At 31.2% G+C, this 13,484-nt stretch overlaps 1 protein-coding gene across 3 annotated transcripts in view; it reads left to right on the forward strand.

Moving 5' to 3' along the window:
* The first annotated feature begins 715 nt into the window (after nucleotides 1-715).
* The window catches only part of LOC123677602 (alpha-tocopherol transfer protein-like), a 29,179-nt gene continuing 16,410 nt past the window's right edge, over nucleotides 716-13,484 (forward strand). Inside the window, exon 1 of one of the 3 annotated variants that reach the window (XM_045614227.1) lies at nucleotides 716-1,106. In XM_045614227.1, the coding sequence (XP_045470183.1) occupies nucleotides 1,007-1,106 (100 nt within the window). In that variant the 5' untranslated portion in view covers nucleotides 716-1,006. Of the gene's footprint in view, nucleotides 1,107-8,671; nucleotides 8,954-13,484 lie in introns of those variants that run through there. The other 2 variants (XM_045614228.1, XM_045614229.1) reach the window with 2 other exon arrangements.

The raw sequence follows: 13,484 nt of genomic DNA on the forward strand, positions 1-13,484 counted from the left end.
ATATTTTCGGTTCTTTCATACAATAAATGTGTTCTTTGGGAGGTTCCTTCTCATTACATTATTTTTTTGTTGATGTGACACTACACAATAAAACTGCCTGAAATCAAGTAGCTTGATATAATAATAATAATAATAATAATAATCTAATAAAATTCGAATCCATAAAAAACAATTACACTCAAAATACATTTTCTCTCCTTAAACACTTTTTGTAAAAAAGTGTGGAGTTTTTCACACTTCCACACTGAATTTTTGGAAACAAATTCACCAAACCAAGATATATTTGATAGCAATCGCAATTGTTGTTGCTATGGAAATATGTCCATGATATTTATAGTTTGACAACTTATGAAATATCTGACAGTTTTTTGGAAGAATATCAGATATATTCATATTATGGGCAGAGATAAGGGAAATAAGGGAGAAATAAGGAAGGGCAAAAAATATTGATTGTCAGAAAATGTCGAATATTTTATTAGCATTGAAAATAATCACTTTGCTGCCTAGGCATGAATGCTGATTAATATGTCTCTACAAAATCGATATTTGCTGTCAATCTGAGAAAAATTTAATTCTTCTCGAAGGGTTCTCATTGAAAACACAATCAAATGTGTTCAATTTTGATCAAACTTGCTACGTCACTGTCTCTTTCAAATAAGAACAATACAATTACACCAAATCTAGCTATCGGTGGATCCAGGTACACCTTTAGTATAACTCCGTGCGATGTCAGCAAAACCCATACCAACATACACGATCATATTCACAATACCGCTAATCATAATCTGAAACAAAATATGAGACGTTTGTAATCGGTAACGATGGACAGACATCATTTGCACTATAAACATAAAAGTAAAACGGGTGACGATGTCTGTCATTGAGAAGTTGCCTCTCGTAGAGTTTGTGATAGACCTCTTGTTCCTTTCAACAGAGCTGGTCCAGTGGTGCACGCCAGCTGTAGCAAGTTACTTGATTGGAAAAAAAAATTAGTGATTAAGTTAAGATGGATCTAGAGAAAATATCGCAAACTGGAATAGAGCATCCAATAAAGGTGCAAGAGGAACCAAATTATGTCATCCAATATGTCAAATTGCAACGTGAGCGTGAGTTTTGTTTTGTTTTTGTGTTAATCTGTTTTACTCGACTGTTTTATTTTTTATTTTTTTTTTTGCTTTCATGAGTGATTACAATTCGTTGTTCGTATGAAATGTAGTATTTTTTCAGCAATGACTAATAACAACAAAACTCTTCATTAAAATATTTCTAAATTTTATCAGTATCGAATATGTACTTAGTAACTCGATACAACAGCCTCTAATTTGAAGTTAATTACAATTAAAAACACACAAATTTCTGGTATTACCTACAATCCCAATCTAGTTGTTACTGTAGTAAGATCATTCCAACAAATTATGGAGGGTTCAAAAAAAAAATTGAACTACGTACAGCAAAAAAACAGTTTGTTTTAGTTTATTTTTTCACTTATACACTTTTAAATTTGTTAATAAAAACAAATTCAATATGATATGCGAGGAATCAATTTCGAAAAACAAATTTCATTAGGAAATATAATCTTCGTAACCATCAGGTTACGAACGATTGTAAAAGTGTATAAATAAAAAAATAAACAAAACAAACTATTTTTCTGCCGTACGCTGTTAATTTTTTTTTTTAAGTGAGGTCAATTTGCATGGAATTTGGTCCAGAGATTGGCTGCTATAACGCATTGATCCTCGTACCTATAAATCGACCTATAAAATAGTAAAAATAACCTTCCAAAAAAATTCACTTTCGTTTTACTCAGTAAAATTAAAAATGTACCTACGAACACATTGAACTCAATACTCTTTTAGAGCAAAGTATTCGTCGTAATAGTTTATTTTATTATACTATATTCTCTAAATTTTGCATGACTGAAAAACGTAAAATCTCGATGTTCAATTTTTTTTAAATTATTTAAATCGCATAAACACCTATAATAATAATAAGTTATAACATATAAGACTTTCACTACTTCTACAGCTAACTTACCTCGAAATAAGAAAGAATTATGAAACATCTACAAAAAGAAGCGAAACTGCCATCAACAGAAAAACTTGCAAAATTAAACTAAACCTGACTGATATCAACCAAGTAATATAAACAAATAATACTTATAGGTCTCTATTTGAAAATACATTTGAAAAAAAAAACGTTTTAGTTTATTCAAATTATCAAGAAGCTTTTGAAGAATCTGATTGTGGTAATCGTCTTGTATTCCATCGAATAATTAATGAACCATCAGTTCCAGTCATTACCTATATTTCTTAGTAAATTTTGTGTATGTACGTACACAGGTTCAGGAGATCTGTAATTTTTTGTTACATTTTATTGACCCTTCCTGTAAGGTTTCGAGGGGAATAAACGAATACGGGTATTTCTTCTCAGAAATGGTTTGATTTTTACCATTGATTATAATTTAACCTTGGTTCTAATAATAAGGTAAACTGTAAAAACAACTGTAAAGTTGCCCAAAAAGGTTCATTCTATTTTACGAGCAACTTGAATGAATAAATAGCAATTATTAGAAACAGGTTCAAGTTTTATTTTTATTCATAGGATTTCCGGAACTGTCGATTATTATGTCCATTTTGGTGAAAATACCTGTCATATATGACAATTTTTCTACTTTTGGAATCGGAATTAAATTAGTTTTCAAAAAATGTGATCAAATCGCATTTAAAAACAATATAAGTTTGTAGCTTACTCAAAAGTTCATGAAAAACTGCTAATTCAAGTATGTAGACATCATATTTTATGAAACATTTCATTTAAATCTCTTTTATATGCCTCATTATTTGAAATTTGGAGGTTTTGATGATTTCATATAAAATAGGTCACTTCAAATTTTCACTCATAACTCAAAAATTTAGGAAAATATGAAGTTTTGTAATTGGTTCGTCTGGTATAAGTTCGTCTGGCATAAGTAATTTAAATGTATTCAGTTTTCCAGGTACATAATTTTTATTTTTCAAGTACATTTTTATGTAGATTTGCATACTTTTAATGTTCTAAAGTTGTTATCTACATTTCCACTGAACTACTGACGCTATGACTTCTGAAATTGAAAAAACATTAGATAAATATTCTCGATATGAGCTGCACAGGGTGTGAAAATTCGTTCTTTCGGAAAAGTACCGAAGCTCAAGGAAAATATGAGGTACATTTTCAAACTGTTTTTCTTATGATTAATAAACCAATTACATACTTTATAGGTCAAATATATTCAACACGTCGCGTCAGTTCGAAAATATGAACATTTGATTTTTCAAATGAAAGTTATAATCAGGAAAACCGCTTTTCTTGAAGCAATTTACTTGCTGATTTTCAAAATCTAAAAAGTGAGGAACGTGAAATGGGGGTGCAATATTCGCAAGAATTAACAAGCGCTCAAAAGCGGCTCACTTGCACCAGTGTTTCCCTCATTTTTTTTCTATATTTTTCTTGTAATTTTCATGATTTATATCGCACAATCAGCTCAAAATTTCTCAACAAGCTTGAAATTGTTTTTCACGTTATCTTTCAACTCAGTCCTATCTGAAATATTAAGCTTTTTTTCATTCTGTTCAATTTTGTATACTTCTGATAACGCTATCATCACAAACTTTTACACGAAGCTTGAAATTGTTGTTTCAAAGAAGACTTTAAACTCAGAGTAATAAACATAGATAGAGGGAGCATATGTCATTCTCAGTAAGCAAATTTTGTCCCCAACATGAACTATAAAATTTGACATGAAGCTCGCGGAAATGAACACATCAGTTATACGATATTTCACTCAATCCGCGAGTTTCTAAACATAGAACGCACTTCTTATGTCTCATACTGAATCAACGTTTCATATTAACTCAAAGTTTATTGAAATAAATACCTTAATATACCAGAAATTCAGAAAACAAACTTCAAGCGCGCCGAACGACGTGAAACAACAGATGACACTAGGAGTGCAAAACCTTGTATTTCAGCAGGTTGATACAGAAAATAATAAATATTCTGCTTATTATGAATTCGTGAGTAGGAAAAATATCGGATTCCAACTATTTAAATTTGCATATTTAATCGGGAATCACACAAATAAATATATCTCATTTAAAAGAATATACATTCATAACCATATAGTAAAATTGTGGATTTCGAAAATATTTATATCACAATCCGACAACTTAATCTAACCATGTTGGAGACATGTAAAAATTGCGTAAGCTTCCTCTATCTATGACTCGAAATCTCTAACTACTTTGGTTTCTTGATAACGGAAATATTGGGTAGTTTTTCGTTGAGTTTCATTTTTCTATGGTTCTGTTTACTCGATCAACATAAAATTCTGAATAAGGATTCAAATAGTAAATCCACAACCAAGTGCCAATGTTCAAAGCATTCAGATTTACAGTTTTGAAATCAACAAAAAATGGACGCATATTTACGGAACCCCTAGTCGGAGTTTGCCAATCAATTGCTGCTTTCAAGATTTGAACATTCCCAACAATTTTATTGTTTTCAGTACGCATTCTTTAAGCTCATCATTTCTTCCTCTGAATCAAAAAAAATTATGCTTGTGACGAAATAATAGAGTGAACGAACGTTCAAAAATATTGAATCGATTTTGTTCCAGACGGAACAAACACATTTAATGATGTCTTCAATTTTTTCCAATTCCAAAATATTGTTGTGACGATTGAATGCCAGAATTTAATGCTCAAAACACCTACAGATCAATTACTATCTGTTATCTTATTTGCCGTAATTCTCCAATAGGTATGTCAAACGTAAAAAAGTCCTTCAATAATCAATATATCGTAAAAACATGTTCTGGTCTTTTGTTATCGTATTGATATTCAGATCCAGTAGAATATACATATATCGAATATTCAATTGATGCTTTCCACTATTCATTACGCCTTCAATGTAGCATTCTTTTTATTTGGAAATCATCATGAACTTATTTTGAGGATAAAATAAGGTCAAGGTAGAAACCATATTATAGGTCAGTCATTTTTTTATTGAAAATTCATTTGCATAACCAATATTTTCAACAGTTACATTGAAGGTTAAAAGATCAACTATTTTTTTTGTAATATTGTTATTCCTTTAGGTATGATTATCTGCAAAATAATATGGTTCATTTCAAAACGTCATAATATCAATAAATAAATCATCGCTAATTTCATAGATGATTCGTTGTTTTTAACACTGCAGTGTTGATAAGATTCATAACATTTGAGTAGGAATATTGGATAAAAAATGATTAAATGCATATAGCTATGAGGTTCAGATCGTAGAATTGTGGGAGCTTCCGCTTTGACGTAATTCAATCACAATTTTGCACTCGTTATTATAACTGGTCACATTAATAATAATTATCTTGTCTTTAAGCAAAAACTATATTAGACAGCATTCATTATTATAACATTATATCCCAATATTCATCTGTCTAGGAAATTATTCCTCTCTTGCTTTTTGTCATGGATCGGAAAATCGAATGAAAAATAAATCCTCGAAGTTATTACCAGGAAGTGGAATAAGATCAGAAATATCAGTATTAAAATCGTGACTATCGATGAAGCTTTTGATCTCACTTATCACTTGCAACACTTCTCCATTCTTTAAATAATCTTTCATTTTGAAATGCTGATTGCCTGACCAGACCGCACTTTGTTATTTTGTCACAATGTCTGTTATTTTAGAAATTCGATTTAGGACTGGTCATAAACGATTTGACTAACTGATGATGGTCAAAATTCATTTCTGTCCGTCCAGATGTCTGTCTGTCCATGAACAGTATAACTTTTTAAAGGGTAAATCTGCTTGGAAACTGAAAATTTTCAAGTTATATTCGGATATCGAATGATTTTTGATCATTGGTTAAGTTCTGATTATTTGTAAATCACACATTTGATTAAGATTTCGGATTTAGATTTTAAATACCGATTTCTAAATGTATTCAATCGAGAACACCAGAGAAAATTCAAGAAAAAATCACTATACAGGATGAAACTGTAGATTCCTAGGTACTATCAAATGAAATACTTTTTTCATTCACCATTTTTTCTGGATTTGGCTCGTGTAGAAAGGATTTAATATTTTCAGAATAGGCTAATGCAGTCCTGCCCTTTCAATCTGTAGTTAAACCACCAAGATAACAAAAACTCTATTATTGTGAACATAAAGTTATTTAAATTATTAACGAGTTTGAATTTGCAATTGGTCACAATTTGATTATTATCAAAAACTGAACTGCCGGCCTCTTCTTCGCGCGGTGGTGTATTAGAAAAAAAATTGGACAACATATATTATGAAAAAAAAACGCCTATAATAAAACAAGAAAGAATTATTCTCGTTTCAAGTCAATCATCTACTTTCTGTCAGGCAACCCAAAATACATCCTTCGAAGTATCAAATTATACTCTATGATTGTTCACTCGATTGGAGGAAAAAGGAAAACCTTGTTTTTTTTCCGTAGGATTTTTTGGAAAATATTTTGTTGTATCGACCTTCTCATGACAGTAATGAACACAACAAAAAAAGAATTATCGAATTTGGTGCAGTCGTTTGAACGTGATGCCCTCACATAAGATCCATAGATCCTCTTTTATATACAGGGTGGCTCATTGAGATTAGACTTTCTCCCTGAAATATTTTCTGATCTCTACAAATTCGGGTTTTACCAGAAAAAGACTACTACATCGTTATTTCGAATGTCACACCCAGTATATTATTGAATCATTAGATAGCTTTTTTGATGAAAATTTCAGCAATATGCCATCTATGTTTTCCGAAAGTCATAGACTACTTCAATTTCAAAGTTAGATATAGCGGTTTCTCCTCATTTAAAGTGTACTCGAGAACTCATGAAGTATTTATTTTAGGTGTACAGTTTTCTTAAGTCTCCTCCTATTTGTATACGTAGAATCGACTGAAATAATGAAAAATATAGGTTCTTATTTGAAAAACTTCTGAGGAATTTGAGTTATCCAAAATCATGATATTCTGATAAACACTCTGTACATCTTTGGGCCATATTGCAAACAGGCTTGTAATTCTACATATTATTTGCAGAATCAAAAATGAAAAAGGTTTGTTCGAAAAAAAAATGTCTGCTGAAATATTCACAAAAATGACATCTCCCCATTTTTTCTTAAAAATCCCATTGACTCATGAACCATTGATTTTTTCCCAAAGAATGGTATATTACTGAAATTTCCATCAAAAAAGCTATCTAATGATGCAATGATATACTGAGTGTGCCATTTGAAATATGCGGGAGTAGTAGTCTGTTACCGGTGTAACCGGAAGTTGGAGATCTGAAAATATGTTAAGGAGAAAGATCATTGAGGAGTGAAAGAAACCATTCGAAAATGAAAACGACGCTTCTAAGAAATGCATAAAATTATGACAATTGGATTCGGATCACAGATTTTTTCCTAATTACATCACTTCGACTTGATCCATTTTTTTGAGTACATCTACTAGAACAGGAGTGTCTTCACCTCATTCACTGATGACAACACATGAACATCCAATATATGAATCAAAATAAAATGAAAATGAATAAAATAGAATATTATTTTGCATGTTCCTCGTTAGGAAGTGAAAATTATCTTTTACTTGTATTGAAAAATGAATAAATTGAGCCACAATAATTTTTAGGGGAATATCGAAAAAAAATTTGGATTCAGCGATTCAGTAACAATAGATCCGACTTGGTTGCAATCTTCCATATGAATTTTTATCATTTGTACAAAATTTTCTGTCACTAAAACCATAAAAAATTCATGCAAAACATCGAAAAGGGACCTCACTTCCAATACAGAACCCCTCGTCTAGATATACTAACCGACACCAATGACATCTTAATAAACCTCGTATCAATTTTTTTAATTTACAGTTTTGTGGTCAAAGGTGCTCAAAAGATCTTGTCACCACGTCTTATACTTTTCTGAATTTTTTCCTATATCTCTTCAAAAGGTATACCTGCTATTACTTCGCCTTAGCACATCTCAGTTACCTCTCACCTGTTAATTTTCTTATCAATGGCCCAAATAAAAAAATAAGATGGATTGTTGAAAATTAACAAATGGAAACTTATAAATCAATGCAATATGCAATTATTTCATAGACATATAAAAATTTATTATTCTATGTCTATATTATTCATAGACATTAATAACATATCATTCTATGTCTATAGAATTATTTTGATAACATTTTATGGCGACATCTGCAAATATTTATATGAACTAATTATAAAACAGCAGTTGTAGGCTTCTCTACACTACTCAAAATACATGTGGTGCCCTCTACCGGTCGGAAATCACAACTCTCCGAGATTGAAACAGCTTCAATATTCTCTGAATACTACAGGTTCATTTTCATAAAACATAGGTACAATATGAAAAATTCTGAACTTTGAAGTATTCCCACAAATGAAAGGTTTCATAATGATTTCAAAGTCTGAAAAAAGTCTGCGTTCAAATAGAACTCACTGATGTGATTAAATCAGAATCCCATATCGCCGCATCTTATATTCTATTAAAGCATTTACTATCTAATCGTATAGAATTATTATAGATTGCAATGGATAAATAGGGTCATATGAATACAACAGGTACTATAAAAAGTTGAATCTGGTCAAAAATCGATCCATAATTGAGGTATCAAAAGTTTGAAGTCGGTAGCATCACTGAACCTTCGAACGTTCTCAGATAGAATTCAAATTATCCAATAATAAAAGGATATACGTTTTCGTAACAATCGTTATTATTTGCATTTATGAATAATTGATTGTCATTCGTTGTGAAATAATTAGTTCAATTATTCGTGCGTGACATATCAGTTATGTGGGGTAAAAAGAAGAAGGAGGTAGTGGAAGAAGAAGAAGTTATTATCACCACAAAGCCAGTTCCTCCAGAGTGTGAGTACCTTTAGTTTCCTACAAAAAATATTGGATAAATAAGATCATCGTTATAAACGTTGGCTCACTTTTGTTGTTGAACGTGTTGAATTTGAATTCAATCGGTTTTATCTCTATTCAACTAAACATATAAAATCACATGTTCTTTGGTGCATCCACCATTTTGGTTGCGTTTGAATCTGATCAGAATTTGAGGAGTTTAATATTACCTATAATGAATTAGGGTTGAGTTGAACAGGATCTGCACTTTGTGCATTACTGAACTCCACCTTTTTTCACGAATAATTTCTCATTTGATGGGAATACTCTGTAAAAAAAATTATTGTGAACATAAAGTCATTATAATTAATTCATAATATTATACAGGGTACTCTTCAAGCTTTATGCTAAACTTTGACAGATGATAGTTGTGCTCATGCTGAACATTTTTTTCCTATTGACATAGGTATGATTCGTTTTTGTTTGGAAGTTACAAGAAATAATTTATTTTCGTGTTTGAATCAAGAGTAAGGCGAAAATACCAGTTGATATGACAACAAGATTTTGTTTCTTCAACAACATGAACAAAATAATGGCTTTATTTGGGTCATGTGATTTGTCATGTGATCTAACGAGGCTTGTTTCAATAAGGACGGTATCAACAGCAATCATAATGATTGCCATTAGCATTAGACCAAGACGATTTCAGCAACGTTTTAGTTTCAACGTTTGGTCGTTTGGGGAGTAATTTTCAACATTGATTTGTGGAATAATTTTTGGATCACAATTTTTTTACTTCATTTGTTATCTAGTCTAGAGCTCAACGTTGTTAGAAATATGTGGGATTAGCAAAATGGTGCACCTAGAGACAAGTAGCTGCATGGCTAAATGAAAATTTCCCGATAAATGGATAGGTCAAGGACGACTAATAGCATGGCCACTTAGTTCACCTGATATCAATATGTTAGATTTTTATTTACGGGGACATATGAAGCAACTTGTCGATCATGTTGAAATCTCATATCATCAACAATTGCTTGAGTCGAGTAACGCAAAACAGTTCATCGATGTTAGGCTTGCGTTCAAACCGAAGGTCAAAGTCAAAATCACCCTAGAAATCAACTTTGAATGACATTGTATGATATATCGTTGAATTCAGCGTTAAAAGTTATTTCTAAAGGTGTCATAAAATATACAGGTCCGTATTGAAAAAAATGAGGTTGAGGGTGGCCCAGAGAGCACGAAACGTTGGATACGAAATCTGATTACGTCAAATTGAGAACAATTTACTGTCGAATAAAAAATTTCTGTAACATTTTTTGATAATATTTGAAATAAAGTGGGAAAAAAAATCAAAATGACGGAATTTACTGTTTTTATGATATCTCAATAACCGGCCCTGATAATCTCGATTTGTTTGAACTGCTTGATAATGCTTCTATGCATGCAACTTTTTTTCCATTTGACCTACCTTCTAACTCTTATGGTTTAAAAGTTACCTATACAATCCCATTGAAAAAGTGGCCATCCTGTATATCACGTAAGAAAATTTAAGCGAATTCCCCCCATGTATCTCGGTAAGTATACTGGTTGTTTTGAATTTGCGTTAGTTGCTTACGTTGGTGACGTAAAATATTTGATCAACAATTTTCGGAACCTATATTCTGACGCCATAGTAGGTACTTCGTATCGTGGTAACAAAACCTGTTCAAGGGAATCTTGGACCATGGTTCTTTTGAAGTTCAACAACCATCATTGACGTCACTGTAATGTCCAATGGTCACATATATGATTTCATTCAAATTTAATTAGGAGTGATTGATATAGCTAACCTATGTTTACCGATCGATTGGTATAATTGAATCTGATTTTTCATTTTCTCCAAGATATACCAAACACAAAATTCGAGAGGAGGGCTTACTTCAGTAATGCGTGTATTACGTCTTCAAATGCAACATAATTTTTTGTCAAAAATTAATTATTAGTCCCGGGTCTAACAAAAAAAAATTATGAAAAATTCGATTTCATTGTCAACATACTCACCTTAAGAAGTACCTACTCCAAGGCTCCCACATTTCTTTTCTGTGAAAAGTCTTTGCTTTTGAAATTGACTTCAGACTCGGTAATTACATTACATTTTTTTATTGGAGTCATATTCCTTTTTCTGGAACACATTTTAACCGTTGTTATCGATGGAGTACACCCTGAATCACACTCATTGAGCCTTTTCTCTGCTTACACCGTAGTCTTTCCATAAAAAAAAGTATTTTACCAATGCAATGCATTTTTTAAACAACAACAAATGTGGGGTAAAATAAAATTTTGACACCCATTTTCTGAAGAGGAAGAAAAAGTAATAAGGCACTGGCAGGGCCATCTGTGCGCCAGGCACGGCACTTACTGATTGACGTGTTGAAATTGTTGAGGAGGTAGCCACCTCAAAATAAAATTTACCTGTGTTTGCGTTTTCCGGAACAATTCGTACATCCGAAAATATTTTTTTTATATACGTCGCGCTATAAACATTGACGAAAAATGTGAGAAAATGCATTTCAGTGATGGTTCACTCCAATAATATGAATGAAAAACATATTGATATCGATGATATTGATGATACTTATTTCAACTGCTTTGAACTAAAATTTATTGATGTATTAACGCCCCTTGGAATATGTTGTGTATTCACTTGTATTTATTATGAATAAATAATAAAATATTATCATCAATCCTGGCTTTTTCTATAAAAAAGCAACGTTTTTCTTAAGGAAATGTTTAGTGTTTAATGCTCTTTTGATGTTTCATTTTTTTATGGATACCTACTGCTGGAAATTAGGGTACAAAAAATGTACGAACAAATTCTTTACTACATACAATGAGTCGTAAAACTCACGTTATTGAATGAATTTTTCATTGCTCGTCTTTATCTTTGAAGAAATATAAAAGATTGTTTCGTATAACTTACGAAGTTTAGCGTATATTTGTGATGTAGTTTTTAATCAAATTCTGATCCTTTGAATCATGTCTATGAAAAATACACAAGACAAGTGTATTTCGTATTTTTCTTGTTTTCCTTGGCCTCAGATTTTATTTTGATGGTTATTCTTCTGCGCCTTACAGGATGTTGTTTTTATATTCACGCGGACTTTTTTTCAATAGCAGCCGGTATTGAGGAATAATTATCGAATTATCCCCAATTAATTTAATTGAATAATGAATAACAAGCTAAGATTTCTATTGAAACCACTCCATATCCATCCAAATTAGATTTCATTTGAAATTTAAAAAAAGATCTTTTGAACTAGTAGGGATGAGGTAAAATGAGAAATTTGTTTAGTAACTTTCGTGTATTTATATCTTATAGTCTACCGAAGATTCAATAGGAATACAATGCATATTATTGAGAATACTTTTTTTGGACATTTAATTGATAAAGAATCGAATTCGTGGAATGAATAACTGAAAATTTAAATTACAAAAATGCAAAGTTTCTAACCGTATTCAGTTCTACTCTGTTCTCTGTGATTGGCTTTTGTAAATCGTAACACACACATACATTCTTCAGAAATTGGAGAAATCCAATATTAATAATCTTTCTATTTCTAAAAAAAATCTGATATTGTTAGAGAAATATCTGAATACATTGGATAATTCCTATATCTCTTATTCATACAGGAAATTTCATTTCTCAATGAACTCTCAACGGATTCATCCAACGAAAATATCGAAATTCATTTCTACAAATGCGTCTTCTGTTCTCGGATCTTTTTACTCCATTGTTTCAAATAAAGTAGTATTTTATAAACCTAGGACCTGAAGCGATATTTTTAATCTCGATGCGAAAATATTGTACAACAAGAATTAAAAATTTATGACCAGTAGTAATGCCTTCAACAAAAAATTATTAATTTGTCATAAACGTGTCAGAATTCTTGTAGGGGTAATACTTATGCTAGTAGTAAAAAGTTTCCTTTGTAACGGGATATCAATTACTTTTTGTCCCTAGGAACCGATCACAGAGTAATAAACATAGGTAGAGGGATTATACGCAATTTTTACATGTCCCCAACATGGTTAGATTATGTTGTCGAATTGTGATATATTTTCAAATCCACAATTTTACTCTATCATTATGAATGTATATTATATTGAATGAAATATATTTATTTCAGTGATTCCCGATTAAAAATGCGAAGTTAAATATTTGGAATTCGATATTTTTCTTAATTATCGAATTTATAATAAGCATAATATTTATTATTTTCTGTATCTACTTGATGAAATCCAAGGTTTAGCAACTTTTGCTCTCCTAGTGTCATCGCTTGTTTCACGTCGTTTGGCGCGTTTGATATTTGTTTTCGGAATTTCTGATATATTTAGGTATTTATTCAAATATATTTTGCTTTAATGTGAAAGGTTGATTCACTATGGGACATAAGAAGTGCGTTCTTTGTGGAGACTCGCGAATTGAGTGAAATATCCTATCACTGATATGTTTTCATTTCTGACCGCTTCATTTGATAGTTCATGTTGGGAACAAAATTTGCTTTCTGAA

The sequence above is a fragment of the Harmonia axyridis genome, chromosome 4 (assembly GCF_914767665.1).
Source record: "Harmonia axyridis chromosome 4, icHarAxyr1.1, whole genome shotgun sequence".
Taxonomy (NCBI): domain Eukaryota; kingdom Metazoa; phylum Arthropoda; class Insecta; order Coleoptera; family Coccinellidae; genus Harmonia; species Harmonia axyridis.